A 13406-nucleotide genomic window follows, 5' to 3' on the forward strand; every position below is an offset into this window, starting at 1 on the left:
CTTATGGTATTTAGGATCAAATTTTCTCTCTCAATTGTCCATTCGTTTTCACGATGTAGAGTCTTGCGGGGGGGGGGGAGGAGAGAACAAAGCCCTGCCAAGTTGGCATGGGCCCGCTGTAACCAGGAAAAGTGACGCGCGGACGTGGAGCTGGGGCGGGTTGGCGAAGGCGAGTGAGAAATTGGCAGCCGGGCTTGGCAGCGGATAGTGGCCAGAGGGTCTACGAGGCTCCGGAGTCTACTCCGTACAGAGTAGTATTGATTAGTTAGTTAGTTAGTCAGTTAGTTTACCCTAGGGTATACTATAATAATAGTATAATATTACATTGATAATTGGACTGAATAAATATAGTAGCATAAACCCTAAAAACCCTAAAAACATACAGTATTCGTATCATGGTATACGGTAGGTACTGTATGTTATGCATCTAATGTAGTAGTCCTCCACGTGACAGGACGTCACTGGCCCCTGGCCCTTTCGCCCTCCCATGGAACTGCGATCGTCTCTCGCTCCCGTCTCTGTCATTTTCGCTCTAGAGGATTTTGCCTCATCCTCCACCTCTCCCTTCCCCTCCCCGGTACATACCCTCTCCCTCTCGCCGCGGGTCTCCAATTCCTTGTTTGTTCAAGTCCTTTCCGCGTCCGCCTCCGCAATGCGGATATTCTCCAGGTGACTTTCGCGAACAAATACATAGAATCCCGCTGGGCTTCAAAAAGCCTCCCAGATTTTGCAACCGTCATGTTATTCAACCGGGAAGGGGCCATTCCGGCCTCATGGGCCTGGAAGAGAATCTTGCGCTTTGCTATTATCCTCCTCGCCGTCGCCGGTTTCGCGACTCTACTCTGGCCCTCCCACAAGCACCACGCCACTCCCATGCGTGCTCAATCCAACATCACAATTTCCACAAAGGTACAATGCGACCCGGACATCGACATGCTGCATCGCTTGAAGATCAAAAAGCTGGCCGATTATACCCGCCGAGAGATCGTGGTCGACTTCAACTCGGATCCGCTTGCCATCAAGCAGAAACTCGACCAACCGCTGTGGGACACAAAGTTGACGGATTTTGCGAGTCAAGAAGAGGGAGGGATGCAGGATGGTTGTTCAGTCTCAACCCCGCTCACCCTCCAGGTGCCCGTTGCCCCTAAATCGGCCGATGCATCGCATATTGACTTTGGCGTGGCGACTACTGTTTCCCGATTGAACGAGTCGCTAGATCAGTTTCAACACTGGGCTGGATACACTCAAACGCGCATCTTTGCGCTGATCGAGCCAGATGAAACGAAAAATGGTGTCCTAGAGGTGAAAATCAAGGCAGAGAACCTAGGAATCAACCTATTTATCACAGAATCAGCCGATGACTACCTACATCGGTACTTCGCCCTTGTCTCTATCCTGGAGAAAAACATGCGAGAACAGACGAAATGGGCCTGCATCATCGACGACGACACCTTCTTCCTTTCCATGCCCGCGCTGGTCGATGCCTTGGCCGAATACGACCACACCAAACCCTACTATATCGGCGGCGTGTCGGAAGGTCTTCCCCAGATTGCCATCTTTGGAATAATCGCGTTTGGAGGCGCTGGCGTCTTCTTGTCGCGACCGTTGTTAACCGATCTGGGCACCGTATACGACGAGTGCCAGCAGATGACCTTCACCGGTGACCGCCGTATCGCCAATTGCATCTATCAGTACACGACTACCCATCTAACCGTGGACCACCGCCTGCACCAGCTGGATCTGATGAAGGATGCCTCGGGATTCTTCGAGGCAGGCCGCGAGGCGCCTCTATCAGTGCACCACTGGAAATCCTGGTTCACGGCTGACATGCCCAAGCTGAGCGTGGTCTCCGACCTCTGCGGGGAATCATGTCTGCTGCGCCAATGGCAGTTTGGCGATGGCTGGCTCTTGACCAACGGTTTCTCCGTCATCAAATATTCCCTGCCTATAGATGTGGACGACATCGCCATGGAAATGACCTGGGAACCGCACAACGGCGCTACCGATGAGTCTTACCTGCACGAACTCGGCCCACTCCGCCAGAAGGACGACAACAAGATTAGCTTTCAGCTGGAGGACGCTGTGAGCGAGCCGAACGGGCGCGTGACACAGTGGTACATTCTGCGTGACAAGGATGGCGACCAGGTTCTGGAGCTCTCATGGCGAAAGCGGTGATTATGTAACTCTTTTGGCGTTTTTGCTTTCCTCTCCTTTCATATACGTCCTGTTTGTCTCCTTTTATTGTATTTGCTCCCTTGTTGGGGCCATTGGGGTCAGGGTGGCCGTTTTTTGGCGGTTTGCTGTGGGCCTTCCCTGTCTTCCCTCTCATCAGTCCGGCGCTTGGTCTTAGGCTCTTTGCATGGGATTATTGTTTATAGATCGGTGATACACCTTTGTCTACACTGTTATAATGCCCTGGGGATGCACTTAATGTGACATGGAATACTTGCACTTGATCAGCAGTAGATTCGTAGGGTAATTCTCGATACTCTGTAGCAGCTTTGCCTGTGTTACACTCTGCGACGGAACAAAATCGTCCATGTTGGTAATCATCTTGCTAGTAGTACATTTCTTGTAGCATATTCTTGAAACACAAACCCATTAATGCTATCGTTTCATCAACGGGTTTGCTGGTTTGCATGGCTGGGGTGTTTCACTGCTCAACCTGGTGCTTGATCTTCCAAACCCTGATGAAACTGCGCCCAGGCAGGCTTTGATAAAAGTGTAAGCGTAGATGCGGACACAATCTAAGTTCCTGGTACCAGAGAAACCTCTCTTTCCAAGGTTCGTTACGATAGAAGTGATACTAGTACTGATATCTTGCCAATATTCATTTTCTTGAAATATGTACTTCGAACTTCAAACACTCTTGACTGCACTGATATGCTGGATTTTCGCGTTATATTGCCGTCAGATCATCCACGGATCATCACGAGCCCCGGAAATTGATCACTGTGTTCTGGAGCCTGTAAGTACTAGTATGCGGTAACGGAATAACCGCGTTTTGTGCGTAGATCCATTCATCCTCGTCCATACGACATCCTACCTAGGTACATACTAGTATATGTGCCATGTTCTGTCCACTGGCATGTGGCTATTCGATATAGAATTATATGCATCCAACCTCGGGAGTAGGTACATGTGTTCAATATCACACACGGCAACGAACTTTGAACTTGAAGGTTCAAGTTCAAGTTGGAGGGGACCTTGGAAACGACCAAATGTATTCGTAAAAGGACCTCGGGAGATATGAAAAGTGATATCTGGTCTCCAAGGAAACCATGAGCGGTAGCTCAGGCAGGCGGTTCTCAATGGATATTCTCAGGTTCGGCCAGGAATGAAGGTAGTAAACAAGCTCATCTAAATAGGCCTTCTCACATCCATCGCTTTGATGTTTAGGTCTAATATTATGCTACTAGTACTGACAAAGGTGTGAATAAACTAATCAGACAATGCAAGAAATAAGAATTTATTAGCCAATCAGTATAGCGTGAGGACGTAGTATGTTTTCTCTTCCAATATATCAGATAGGTACTTAGGTAGGTATGTGCCCAGGTGTTGGGAGTAAACCAACTTGAAATATTGAGCATGATTCAGGGACATCGAGATTGTCTTGAAAGCCCAGGAGCAGGCATTTCAAAATAGTCTTGTTTCTAAGTTTTTGATGACCATCAGAAAAAAAATTTGTCGAAACAAAAAGTGACAATCATTATATTAGCTGCGTTCTATAATACAAGACCCCTTCATTGAACTAGGATTCATTGAACTAGGAAATGAGACTTTAGATCTTCAAGTCGATGCAATTACGTCCACCTTAATTTCATAGTATAGACCAAAAACAAGTCCAAATAAGCCAAGCCATGCCCAGAATGCAATAGTTCGCGATCAGACCCAACCTTCGAAACCAAGTCGTCACTCCATAGAGATGCGGTGTATACTACATGATCTACGCAAAGGACGTGCGCATTTTGCGATCCCAGATTTAATTTCCACCATCGTCTCCGCAACGACCCTCAATTCTGAGAAAATCCCCTTACCAAGCCCACTTAGTCTCATGTGTGTCATGCCCACTATTAGCGCGGTCTCTAGCACTCCGTAGTCTGTTGTTGTAAGATCCGCCAGGGCATACCTCATCCGAGACCAGCGGGAAAAGCGGGTTTGACCATGACAGAGGGGGGCCCTCATTTCGTTCGGTCTTGTTCGGCTGTGCTCGCCTAGAGTGGAATTGATGGGGATGGACCCAGGCACTAGGTGACGCGAAATCAGCCAACGTTGTGCGAAGTGCGAGATCAAGAAATGCTCTCTTCTCCTATTTTCTAGATCAGACGCCACAGGCGATAGAAAAAAAAGTGGCTTGATAGATAGGGCGTAGTAGGGTTTTGTTTCCTTTTTTTGAGTTTGGTTTAGCTTGTTTCCATCTTATCTATGCTTTCTTTTGTCTTTTTTTTGGATCTGACCGCAGTAGCAGACTAAGGTGAAGAATTGCTTTTTCGTTACGCAATCGCAGTATGCATTGAACTGGATCAAGGCAAAACGAGTTTCTGCAAGTAGCGAGCCCCATCGGTCGCTGCTGGGTCCTTTGGAGATTTTCAAACGGGACCACAATTAGCGAAATGAAAAGGGCTGATCGATGGGGGATCGATCCGAACTATTTGATATTGGGATGGGTCGCGTTGAAGATGAACGAGGCCAGTGCACGATTTCCCCAGTGACATCATCCAGGGGCCGCTGGTCCAAGCGTGACCGTTGGCCATGGATCAGTTATTGTAGATGTATGTTTATGCCCAGGGTTTCGATGGCACCAGGTACAACTTAATTATACACTTTGAGAACCTGGTTTTCCCTGCCAAAGTTGTCGGGACGCGCTGAAACGGTAGTCTGCTTCCCAACTGCCAACACGAAATACGCGGGACAAAGGTGATTGTGCCACGCGTGTCCAGGGGTAATTTCCTGTTCTACTAATAGAAATATGGAGACTAGCGCGTTTTTGATACACCAAGACACGTCTCAGCCACAACCATGTGGGCAGTGCCCCGTGCTAACGACCAATCGAGAGCCGCCGAGGCGGCTGTTGCCGGCGAATTTGAGGACTCCCCAGCGCTCCTCTCCGCTTGTGGTGCTGCGCGATGTCGATTATCTACCAAATGATTGGCTCGTCTGAATTTTGAGACCTGGTTTCTTTTGTCCCCTCTCCTCTCTCTCTTCTTTCTTGACTAACTTCCACCGTACGCCCAATCTTGTATGCTACGGGGTGCAGATGTGGCTTGCTTTGTTTTCGTCAGCCGGGCTCTACTGTACCCCAGCGACTTGGCTCTTGAAGCAACCAATCTCGGACAGCCTCCGCAGGACCGAGTACGAAGTTGCAGCTGCAGCTGCTTCCTTAGTGGTGGCGTAACGGTTGTCAGGGGTGTCTGAGTGTGGTGTAAGCGGGGGAAAAGACAAAAAGAGTTGATCACGACAAAGAACAGGAAGTATCCGGGACAACCAGTCCAGTCCATTGGTCCAGCCTCCTCGATGCCCAACCACTAGAACCTTCCCCTCCCCCTTTTTCATGGCAGGATGCCAATCCAACCCTGATTGAGAATCGGAATGTGATCAAGCAAAATTACGGCGTATGTAGGTGTTGATTCTGTATGGTTTGGAGCATCGAAATCTCCCCGAGAGAGGGTCGACCGGGGGTCCGCAAGGATGTGCACCAGTTGGGCTTGGACCCGATGCATCCGTGCAGGATGGGGTGGAAGCAAACGGTGACCACTTTTTTTCCACCTTGGGCTGCTTCCATGGACCTTCGAAATCCTTCTGGCGGCCTTCCAGAAGGTCAGGAGAAGGCCTAGCGGGTCCAGTCCAGAGCGATCATTCAGCCCTCTGTCCCGTCTGGGTGGCAGTGAAGTGGGTTCTCTGGAGGCTGAATCAGGCCGGCGCCTTCTAGCGCCCCCCGGAAGGGAAAAGGGGCATGGACGAGATGGGGTTTTAATTACCGACGCCGGCCAAGAGGGTCCACTTGGTGAGGGAGGGGAGATGGATCGTCAGGAAATCTCACCAAAGCTCACGTCCACGGAGAGGGGGAAAGAGTCCGTGAGATCAAGCCATGTACTCGTTCGGGCAGAGGTTGCACGATGATCAGGGAGGCGAGAAGGACCAGATGTTTATTGTTTCACCAGAAAGGTGTCGGGAGCCACCTTGCGTCCCGTGTACTCCGTTGAAATGCGGGAGAGGAGAGGAAGGGGGCCCGTCAAAACCTTCTAGAAGGAAAAGCATAGATCGAATTTAGCCTTCCGCCGTCCAAGTCGGCTAGCAATAGTGGGATAGTGGGAACAGACTATCGAGATGGTGAGGCACATCCCTTCCATCCACAACCCGCATTTGAAGATCTAATTGCTTCCCCATCCAGTCGCATCATTTCTCGTCACTCGTTGTCGCACCATCTTCAGGGAGAGACATGCAGGTCATCATGTCCACCTGTGCCGTTTCCGACACTCCTCCCCCTTTTGTAGCGGCCGAAAAAAAAGGAGAGAGATGGATGGAGTGAGATGGAGTGAGGGTTCCGGGTGCCCGGATACACGTTGCTTTTGACAGCCTACCTAGATGCCTACCTATGTAGGGGGGGAGTCGGAGCCTGTAGCAGGCACTTCCCCCTTTCATGCAGGCGCTGGAGGGCTCCACATCTGCCCGATCACAACTTGCGTCATGTTACCTGCTCAAGGTTTCCATAGCTCGTTTCACACTCGGGAGACTGGCATGGAAGGATTGGGCAGTGAAGGGCCGAGATGAGAGCTCTCTCTTAGGAGTCAGGATTCTTTTAATGGAGTACTCCGTTGATAGGAATTGAGGGATGAAGTCAAGAGCCAAGAACTAAAGAGGGCATCTTCCAGAAAGCGTAATGGTAGAAAAGGAAGAAGAGATTGCGATTCAGATCGGCGTGGCTCACTTCGTATCCACCAGGAATTTGCCGGCCGCAGGGACGGAGAAAGGCACGTTGTGGAGCCGGCAGAGTGACGGGGGGGGCTTCTGGCGCGGTCAAGTTTCCTTCTAGCGGACTTCGCTGGGGCGGACTAGGGGGAACTAGATCCTAGTGGGAGCTGTACTGCAGGGAATAGCCTTAGCGGCCCGGTCGAATGTGGTAAAGGGGAGAAAGTGCGAGAGAGAAGAATAGGAGGTGAGGGAGGTGAGGAGGAAGCGAAGAAGTAGGCAGCGGCATATCAACACCAGAATATAAGAATAGAATACTCCAACAGGGTTCAAATGGGGTAAAAGAAATTCGAATAAAATCGAATAAAAATAATAATAATAATAATAATAAATAGCCAAATGAACAGGGTTTATTATTCCAGAACTCCCTAAGTAAAAGTGGGGATGAACAATACTAAAAAAGTCCAGGAGAGCGTAAATAATGATGTCGTCGAAGGTGTGTGGCACCTACCACACCTAAATACTCTTCTACTCCTACATTAACTCTCTACTCTCCCATACTATATCCTACTACTACTACTACTACTACTTCTACTTCTACTGCTCTCCTCTACTCTACTCTATTACTCACCTCTACTACCTACTCTCTCCACCTTTACACCACACAACACCACACCACATACCACTCCCACCCGACTTTGTTTTCGCGATTTCTCTCCGACTTCCCGACTTCACCTTCCACTTCCGCCCTTTCACTTCTCCCTCTTCCAAACCCCTCCAGATTTCGCGTCTTTCAATCTTCTCTCCTGGAGCTGACAAGGTACGTGCAATGTTCCTTTCTTCCCCCCTCCCTGTCTTCTACACCGCGCTTTCTCCCCAAGTCATCGCGACGCCGCTGCCCGACAACACTTTTTTTCCCCCCGGGCCCCTTTCTTCCTCCGACCACTCCCATCTATCCATCGACATCAAACTGGACACTTTGGTTCTCAATCCCCTGATCGCCCTCCACTGATCGTTTGTGCCGGTCCACTATCCTGGTCCCAGCGCGGCGGATCCCTCGGAAACGCGAGCACGAGGATGCCGATGAGGATAAGCGGTCTCAACACTCCGGCAATGAATGCGCGAGATTTGCAATCAACTACATCTACCTGAATCTCTGAGCTGACTCTTGCTACTGTCCCACAGACTCCTCCGCCTGTCTCTTCACTCCTTCCTCTCACTCCGCTGCTAGCCGGCTCCCAGAATTAAACTTGACTCGATTTTAATTGCATCCCTCGAATCAGACTCGAGTACGCCTCATCTACGAGAATACGACCTTTCCCAGACGTGTCTTCTATTCGGACCCCAACGTCAGCACGAGTGACACCCTCAAGGCCCCCCAGACAAGCCCAGCTCAACTGCGCAGCCTTGCATTCCAGTGCATGAATTGGACCGCCGTCTCATTCTTCACCACGACTTCAAATAACTAGGCGCAGCTCGTGTTGCAACGCTATCGGCAGGAAGCTTATCTACCTGTCCTTGGCCACGGTCTGCAGCTGATCGTTGGGTCGGGTCATGGACATCACGACCATCTTGAACCGCAAGAACTCTGCAGCCGCTGCAGCCGCCGCCGCAGAAGCACAACTTCATCAACAATACCTGCAAAACTCTCAGCTGAATCAACCCACAATGAAGACTGAACCGGGTGCCGTGGACGACCCCGTCAACGCATACCCACCTCACCCACACCTCCAGATGGAACCGGGACTGGCTGAAACCTTCTACTATGCTCAACCTCCAGGTGCCGCGCCTCGGAATATGGGATACGTTCCGGGTGGATATGCTGGTGAACCTCAAATGCAGCAAGCACCAATGCAGACAGGGAGGTCGAGTGCTGACGCACCGCCTAAGACCTTCCATTGCAAGACTTGTCAAAAGGGCTTTGCCCGACGAAGTGACCTTGCGCGACATGGTGCGTTATACAATATCCCTTTCCCCACCTGCAATAATCATCGTTACTAACAGTGAATCGTCCAGAGCGAATCCACACGGGCATCCGACCTCATGCTTGCGACTGGCCTGGCTGCGGGAAGCAGTTCATCCAGCGCTCAGCCCTGACGGTTCATTCGCGGGTTCACACAGGAGAGAAGCCCCATATGTGTGAGCGATGTGGCAAGGTAACTATCACTTCTTCAGCTCCTGTCAAATGTCCGTTACTGATCATTTCGTAGCCCTTCAGTGATTCATCATCGCTCGCCAGACATCGTCGTATTCACTCTGGAAAGCGACCCTACAAATGCCCATACGCTAATTGTCAGAAAACATTCACGCGCCGGACAACCTTGACCCGCCATCAAAACCATCACACCGGAACGATCGAGGAGGCTGCTGCCCAAACGGAGGCCAGTCTACGCCAAAACAAGGAACGTCGAGGCCCGGATGGCATGTTCCCTGATCATGCCTCTATTCAATCGACTCCTTCCCCGGCTCAGCATGCCTCGATGTCACCGCCTGGTGGCGACCTTCCACCGTTGACCATGCACCGCTCGGCTAGTGACTACTACATGAACAGTGCGCCTATTCCGCCTCATGTGCGAGGAGACTTCTCTCAGGGTAGTCCTCGCGCTTCTCCAACTGCGACATCCCCCTCTCTGTCAAGCTTCAGCAGTGTGCCCCACACTCGGCCACAGATGACCTCGCATCCTTATGCTCCGCCCCAGCCGCTGGAGCCGCCTGCCAACAACGACCATCGGCCCAACAGTGTCAACGGAAGCCCACACATGACTAGTCTCGGATGGGCCTCGCCCACTCATGGTAGCATACCCTCACCGGGATCTGCCCATGACTTCACCTACCCTGAGCCGAATGGCCCAGCCTACCCGACCTCGATGCCACCTCACATGTACTTCCCCAATTCTACGATCCGTCGACCCACCAGCACCGAGCCGGAGAACTATGAGACCAAGCCTAGAATGAGCGACCACCCCTGGGGAACTCCAGTATGAGGTGAGCCATGTCGGCTTACTATCTTGGATATTGTAATATCCACACTTTCCTATGTTCGATCGATTTTCATTGCATTGTCCCCCGATTCCCATGGAAATAAAAAGATTTCCATCGTTTTTCCAATTACCCCATGTGTCATTGTTTCTCTTTACATTTTTTATTTCCTTTTTTGGCATTTTTTTTTGTATCTATACTAAGGGAAAACACACTACGGAGTCGGGACTATCCGCGTTGCAAGCTGGGCTTTTATGTCATGTTTTTATCGAGCTGGTCATTCCCCTTGACTGCTCAGCCCATTTTCTTTTGTTCAATTGCTTGCGTGCGGATGACATGGTTTTACCGAGACACGACCAGACGAGGAAACAGCATAGATAGAGCGTGGGACCGAGGATCTTCATATGGGTTAACATTGTTATTGGATTTGGGAATATGGATGGGTTATTTTTTGCTGGGAAAGATCCCATCGGTGCGGTGTCTGGTTAGTATCTGGGTTTTTTTTGGATTTTTCGTCCTTTTGATTTTACTTTTCCTTTGTCCGAGTTTCGCATACTGGCCCCTGTGTTTTTCTTTTCTTTTTGTGACATTTTCCCTCCCTTCTCATACATCTTACTCTTAATATTTTGTTTTGTTATTGCTACCTGTCTTTTTTTCAGACTTTGCTTTGATGCTATTGTCAAATCGCTTCGCAACTAATACCAGTTTGTCGAGGTTGATTTTCCGTCCTTCTGTACGATATGTGTTAATAGAAAGTGCAGTCATATCCTTAAGCTACTTGTTACCTTCAGTCATTGGGTGTAGACTCTTCTTATCCAGTAACTAGTACCTATCAACACTCAGGCTACAAGTGACCACTGTATTGGAGTGGAGTTTTAGAACGTGTATCTGGTAGTAGCTGAGCTTGAAGGCTTCTATCAATTCAGGCAGGTAGTATGACTGCGGAGGTCAACCACTCGGCAACCAACCTCGCCCCTTCGTAAATTGGGAATTCCAGACTTGTCCAGTTGCTTTTTTTTCTTATCTGGATAGCTATCGAGGCCTTCTGGTCGTTTAATAGCTCCCATTTATGGAACGTGGTAAGTGCTCACTACTACTACCCCAGAATACCTCTCCTCTTTGCTTTCAAGATTGGCGAACAAACGAATATCACTCTCAAGCAATTCCTCCCTCCCACCAACATGTTTCACAATGGAGGTCTTCACGGATAGCAAACCGGGCAGGCAACTGGTTCTAAATCCTCAGCTACTGTTTTTATCCGGTGATAAAACACCAGAAGAAGCTCTACTGGAGAAAAGGGGATGTTTCGCTACCCTACAAAGATGCCGATAAAATCTTCATGAACGTGGCCCGAAGATACCAGAATATGATGACATTATCTCATTTCTAGAGAGGGAACGGCTTCTACGATCAAACTACCAGAAAGAAGTGGCATTGAGAGATGTAGGGAAAGAGTATTCTATCCAAAAGATACTCGATAAGCAAGCGCTGAAGGGTCTTAAGGAAGAGAGCTGGAGTTTATCCCGAAGTTGGTGGTGCTGGAGCGGGTATTTAGTTGGCAGTTCGGGGCCCTTAAAGAGGGCCTTTGGGTTATGGCGGTCGAACCCCATGTGGTATATGCACCCGGTTCTGGTGGAAAATTGTATAGGTCGGGGAGGGTGCTGCGGTCGGGACTGTGGATGCTGTGTCAGTCCGCAACGGGCGAAGAGTTCAGCTGGGCAGCTTGGAATTGGACACTGCACTTTAGACTGCGGCTGTTGTTTGAATACGCGAGGAGTCGATCTGAGTTCGAATCAACAGTGGAGATATACTAATGCATTTGAGCTTTCCGATGATGTTGAGGAAGATCGGGTCAAGAATATCAATGAATGTGGGCCCTATCATTATCGTTATTACCTTGCTTCGGTATGGGGGATCAGTGTGGATGATCCAAGAGTTTCTTTGAGTGGTTTTGATACTACTAGCGGTACGCAGCTTGAAGATTCCTCGGAAGGAAGTGAGTCGACCATTTAGAAGGGTCCTTCTTTCATGCACTCTAGGCTCTGTTGGTTGCTCCTGTCCATTGCTAACCTTGGATTTTGAACTTGGTTGAAAAAACATTGCTCTGAATACAAGTTGGAAATAAATGTTGATTTTGCAGAGAAAATCCAACTGAAATAATTACAAAGTTACTGAGCTGCCCTGAAAGCATTACTTCTAAGCCGGGATATTCCTCAAGGCTAAAACTTGAACTGAGTAAAGGTCCAAGTCGTCTATATACGACGTACGGAGCAGACACCCTCAGGATAGTACAAGGGGAGAGGTAGGAAACCCGCTGATAATGGAACCCAGATGATGCATTGGCATGAAACATGAGAGGCAAGATTAAAATTCAGCGGGGGCTTAAGCATGCCGACAAGGGCACGTAGAGCGTCTGAGCTGAGGTTGCACAGGATCTGCCAATGGGGCCGAGATCACAGTGATCAGAGCGCCATGATGGGGTTGAAATGCGAATCCCAAGAATCACTTGTGCAGACTATTCCCCGTGCACCCCGCTCTTTATAGGTTCTGTACGACATCCTGGCCCATGTGACTGACATTCAGAGATCCAGCCCGCGATCTTGGTGCATTTGCAAAGGTGGATTGTGTTTGTAGCTATGGGCAACCCGGTAAGGATGGGAATTAATTAACAGTAATTAATGAAATGGAAGACAAGTCACCAGGCTAGTAAAACTAGTTCAATGTTTCCGCACCGGAGGACCACTGGTGAACATTCCTTTCTCATGGGGGTGTTATACCCGGCACTGGCAGAGAGAAGAGAGAATCAGTCAACTTGAATTGTGACCGATCGGCGCAAGTAAATCCGATTCCTCTCAATCATTCCACCAAAGAAGCCCCCGTCCAGTCCAACCCAGTCAATCCAGTCCCATGCAGTTACAGTCCAGGGGCAGTCGGAGCTGGTGGAGCCAATAACCCAACAAACCCACCGAGAGCTCCGAGTGGAGAACTCGCCGTTCATCACGCTACCCGGGGGGCTGTTTGCCCTGTAATTTATATGGGCTGTCATACCAGACCTTGGGTTTCTGCCGGTAGCCAGGCGTCTAGCGGAATACCGAATACCGTGACATCGAGAACAAAGCGCAAGGGATATTGGTTGACGGGGTTAATGGATTACTGGTGACCGCTAGGGGAAGGGTAAGAACACTGGCAAGCTCGTATAGCTCTTTACCTTTTAACCTCTTGACCCAGGGAATGAAAGCATGAAACCTATGAAACACCGATGGGAACTATTTTTGACGAACAATGGGGCTGGGGGTTGATACAGCGAGGATCCCCGAGTCTAAGCCACTGCGCGCTCGGTCGCATAGTTGAGGAACCGTTCGTGGCAAATGGCCCGAATTAATGCGCGTACGGAATACAGACTTACAATTGTTATGTGGCCAATTAGTCAATTACCTGGTTATATGCCAGTGTAGATATGTATTCGAGTAAGCATGACCCAGGTTCAATGGAAGAACCCTGTGATTTCCTGTCGAGGG

The 13406-nt window shown here is 49.6% G+C and overlaps 2 protein-coding genes across 2 annotated transcripts; both read left to right on the forward strand.

Annotated features, from left to right (window-relative positions):
• Positions 1-738: 738 nt before the first annotated feature.
• N7533_005689 (glycosyltransferase family 31 protein) lies at positions 739-2175 on the forward strand (the record flags this gene model as incomplete). Its single annotated transcript, XM_057102339.1, has 1 exon — positions 739-2175. One exon carries the CDS (start codon positions 739-741, stop codon positions 2173-2175), a length of 1437 nt encoding a protein of 478 aa, XP_056961969.1.
• Positions 2176-8463: 6288 nt separating this feature from the next.
• Positions 8464-9893, forward strand: N7533_005690 (putative C2H2 finger domain protein; the record flags this gene model as incomplete). Its single annotated transcript, XM_057102340.1, has 3 exons — positions 8464-8860; positions 8926-9065; positions 9120-9893. The coding sequence occupies 3 exons, from the start codon at positions 8464-8466 to the stop codon at positions 9891-9893; spliced, it is 1311 nt and encodes a 436-aa protein (XP_056961970.1).
• Positions 9894-13406: the final 3513 nt, after the last annotated feature.

The sequence above is a fragment of the Penicillium manginii genome, assembly GCF_028828005.1.
Source record: "Penicillium manginii strain IBT 31320 chromosome Unknown utg000004l:1.0-7231830.0:1.0-7236170.0, whole genome shotgun sequence".
NCBI lineage: Eukaryota > Fungi > Ascomycota > Eurotiomycetes > Eurotiales > Aspergillaceae > Penicillium > Penicillium manginii.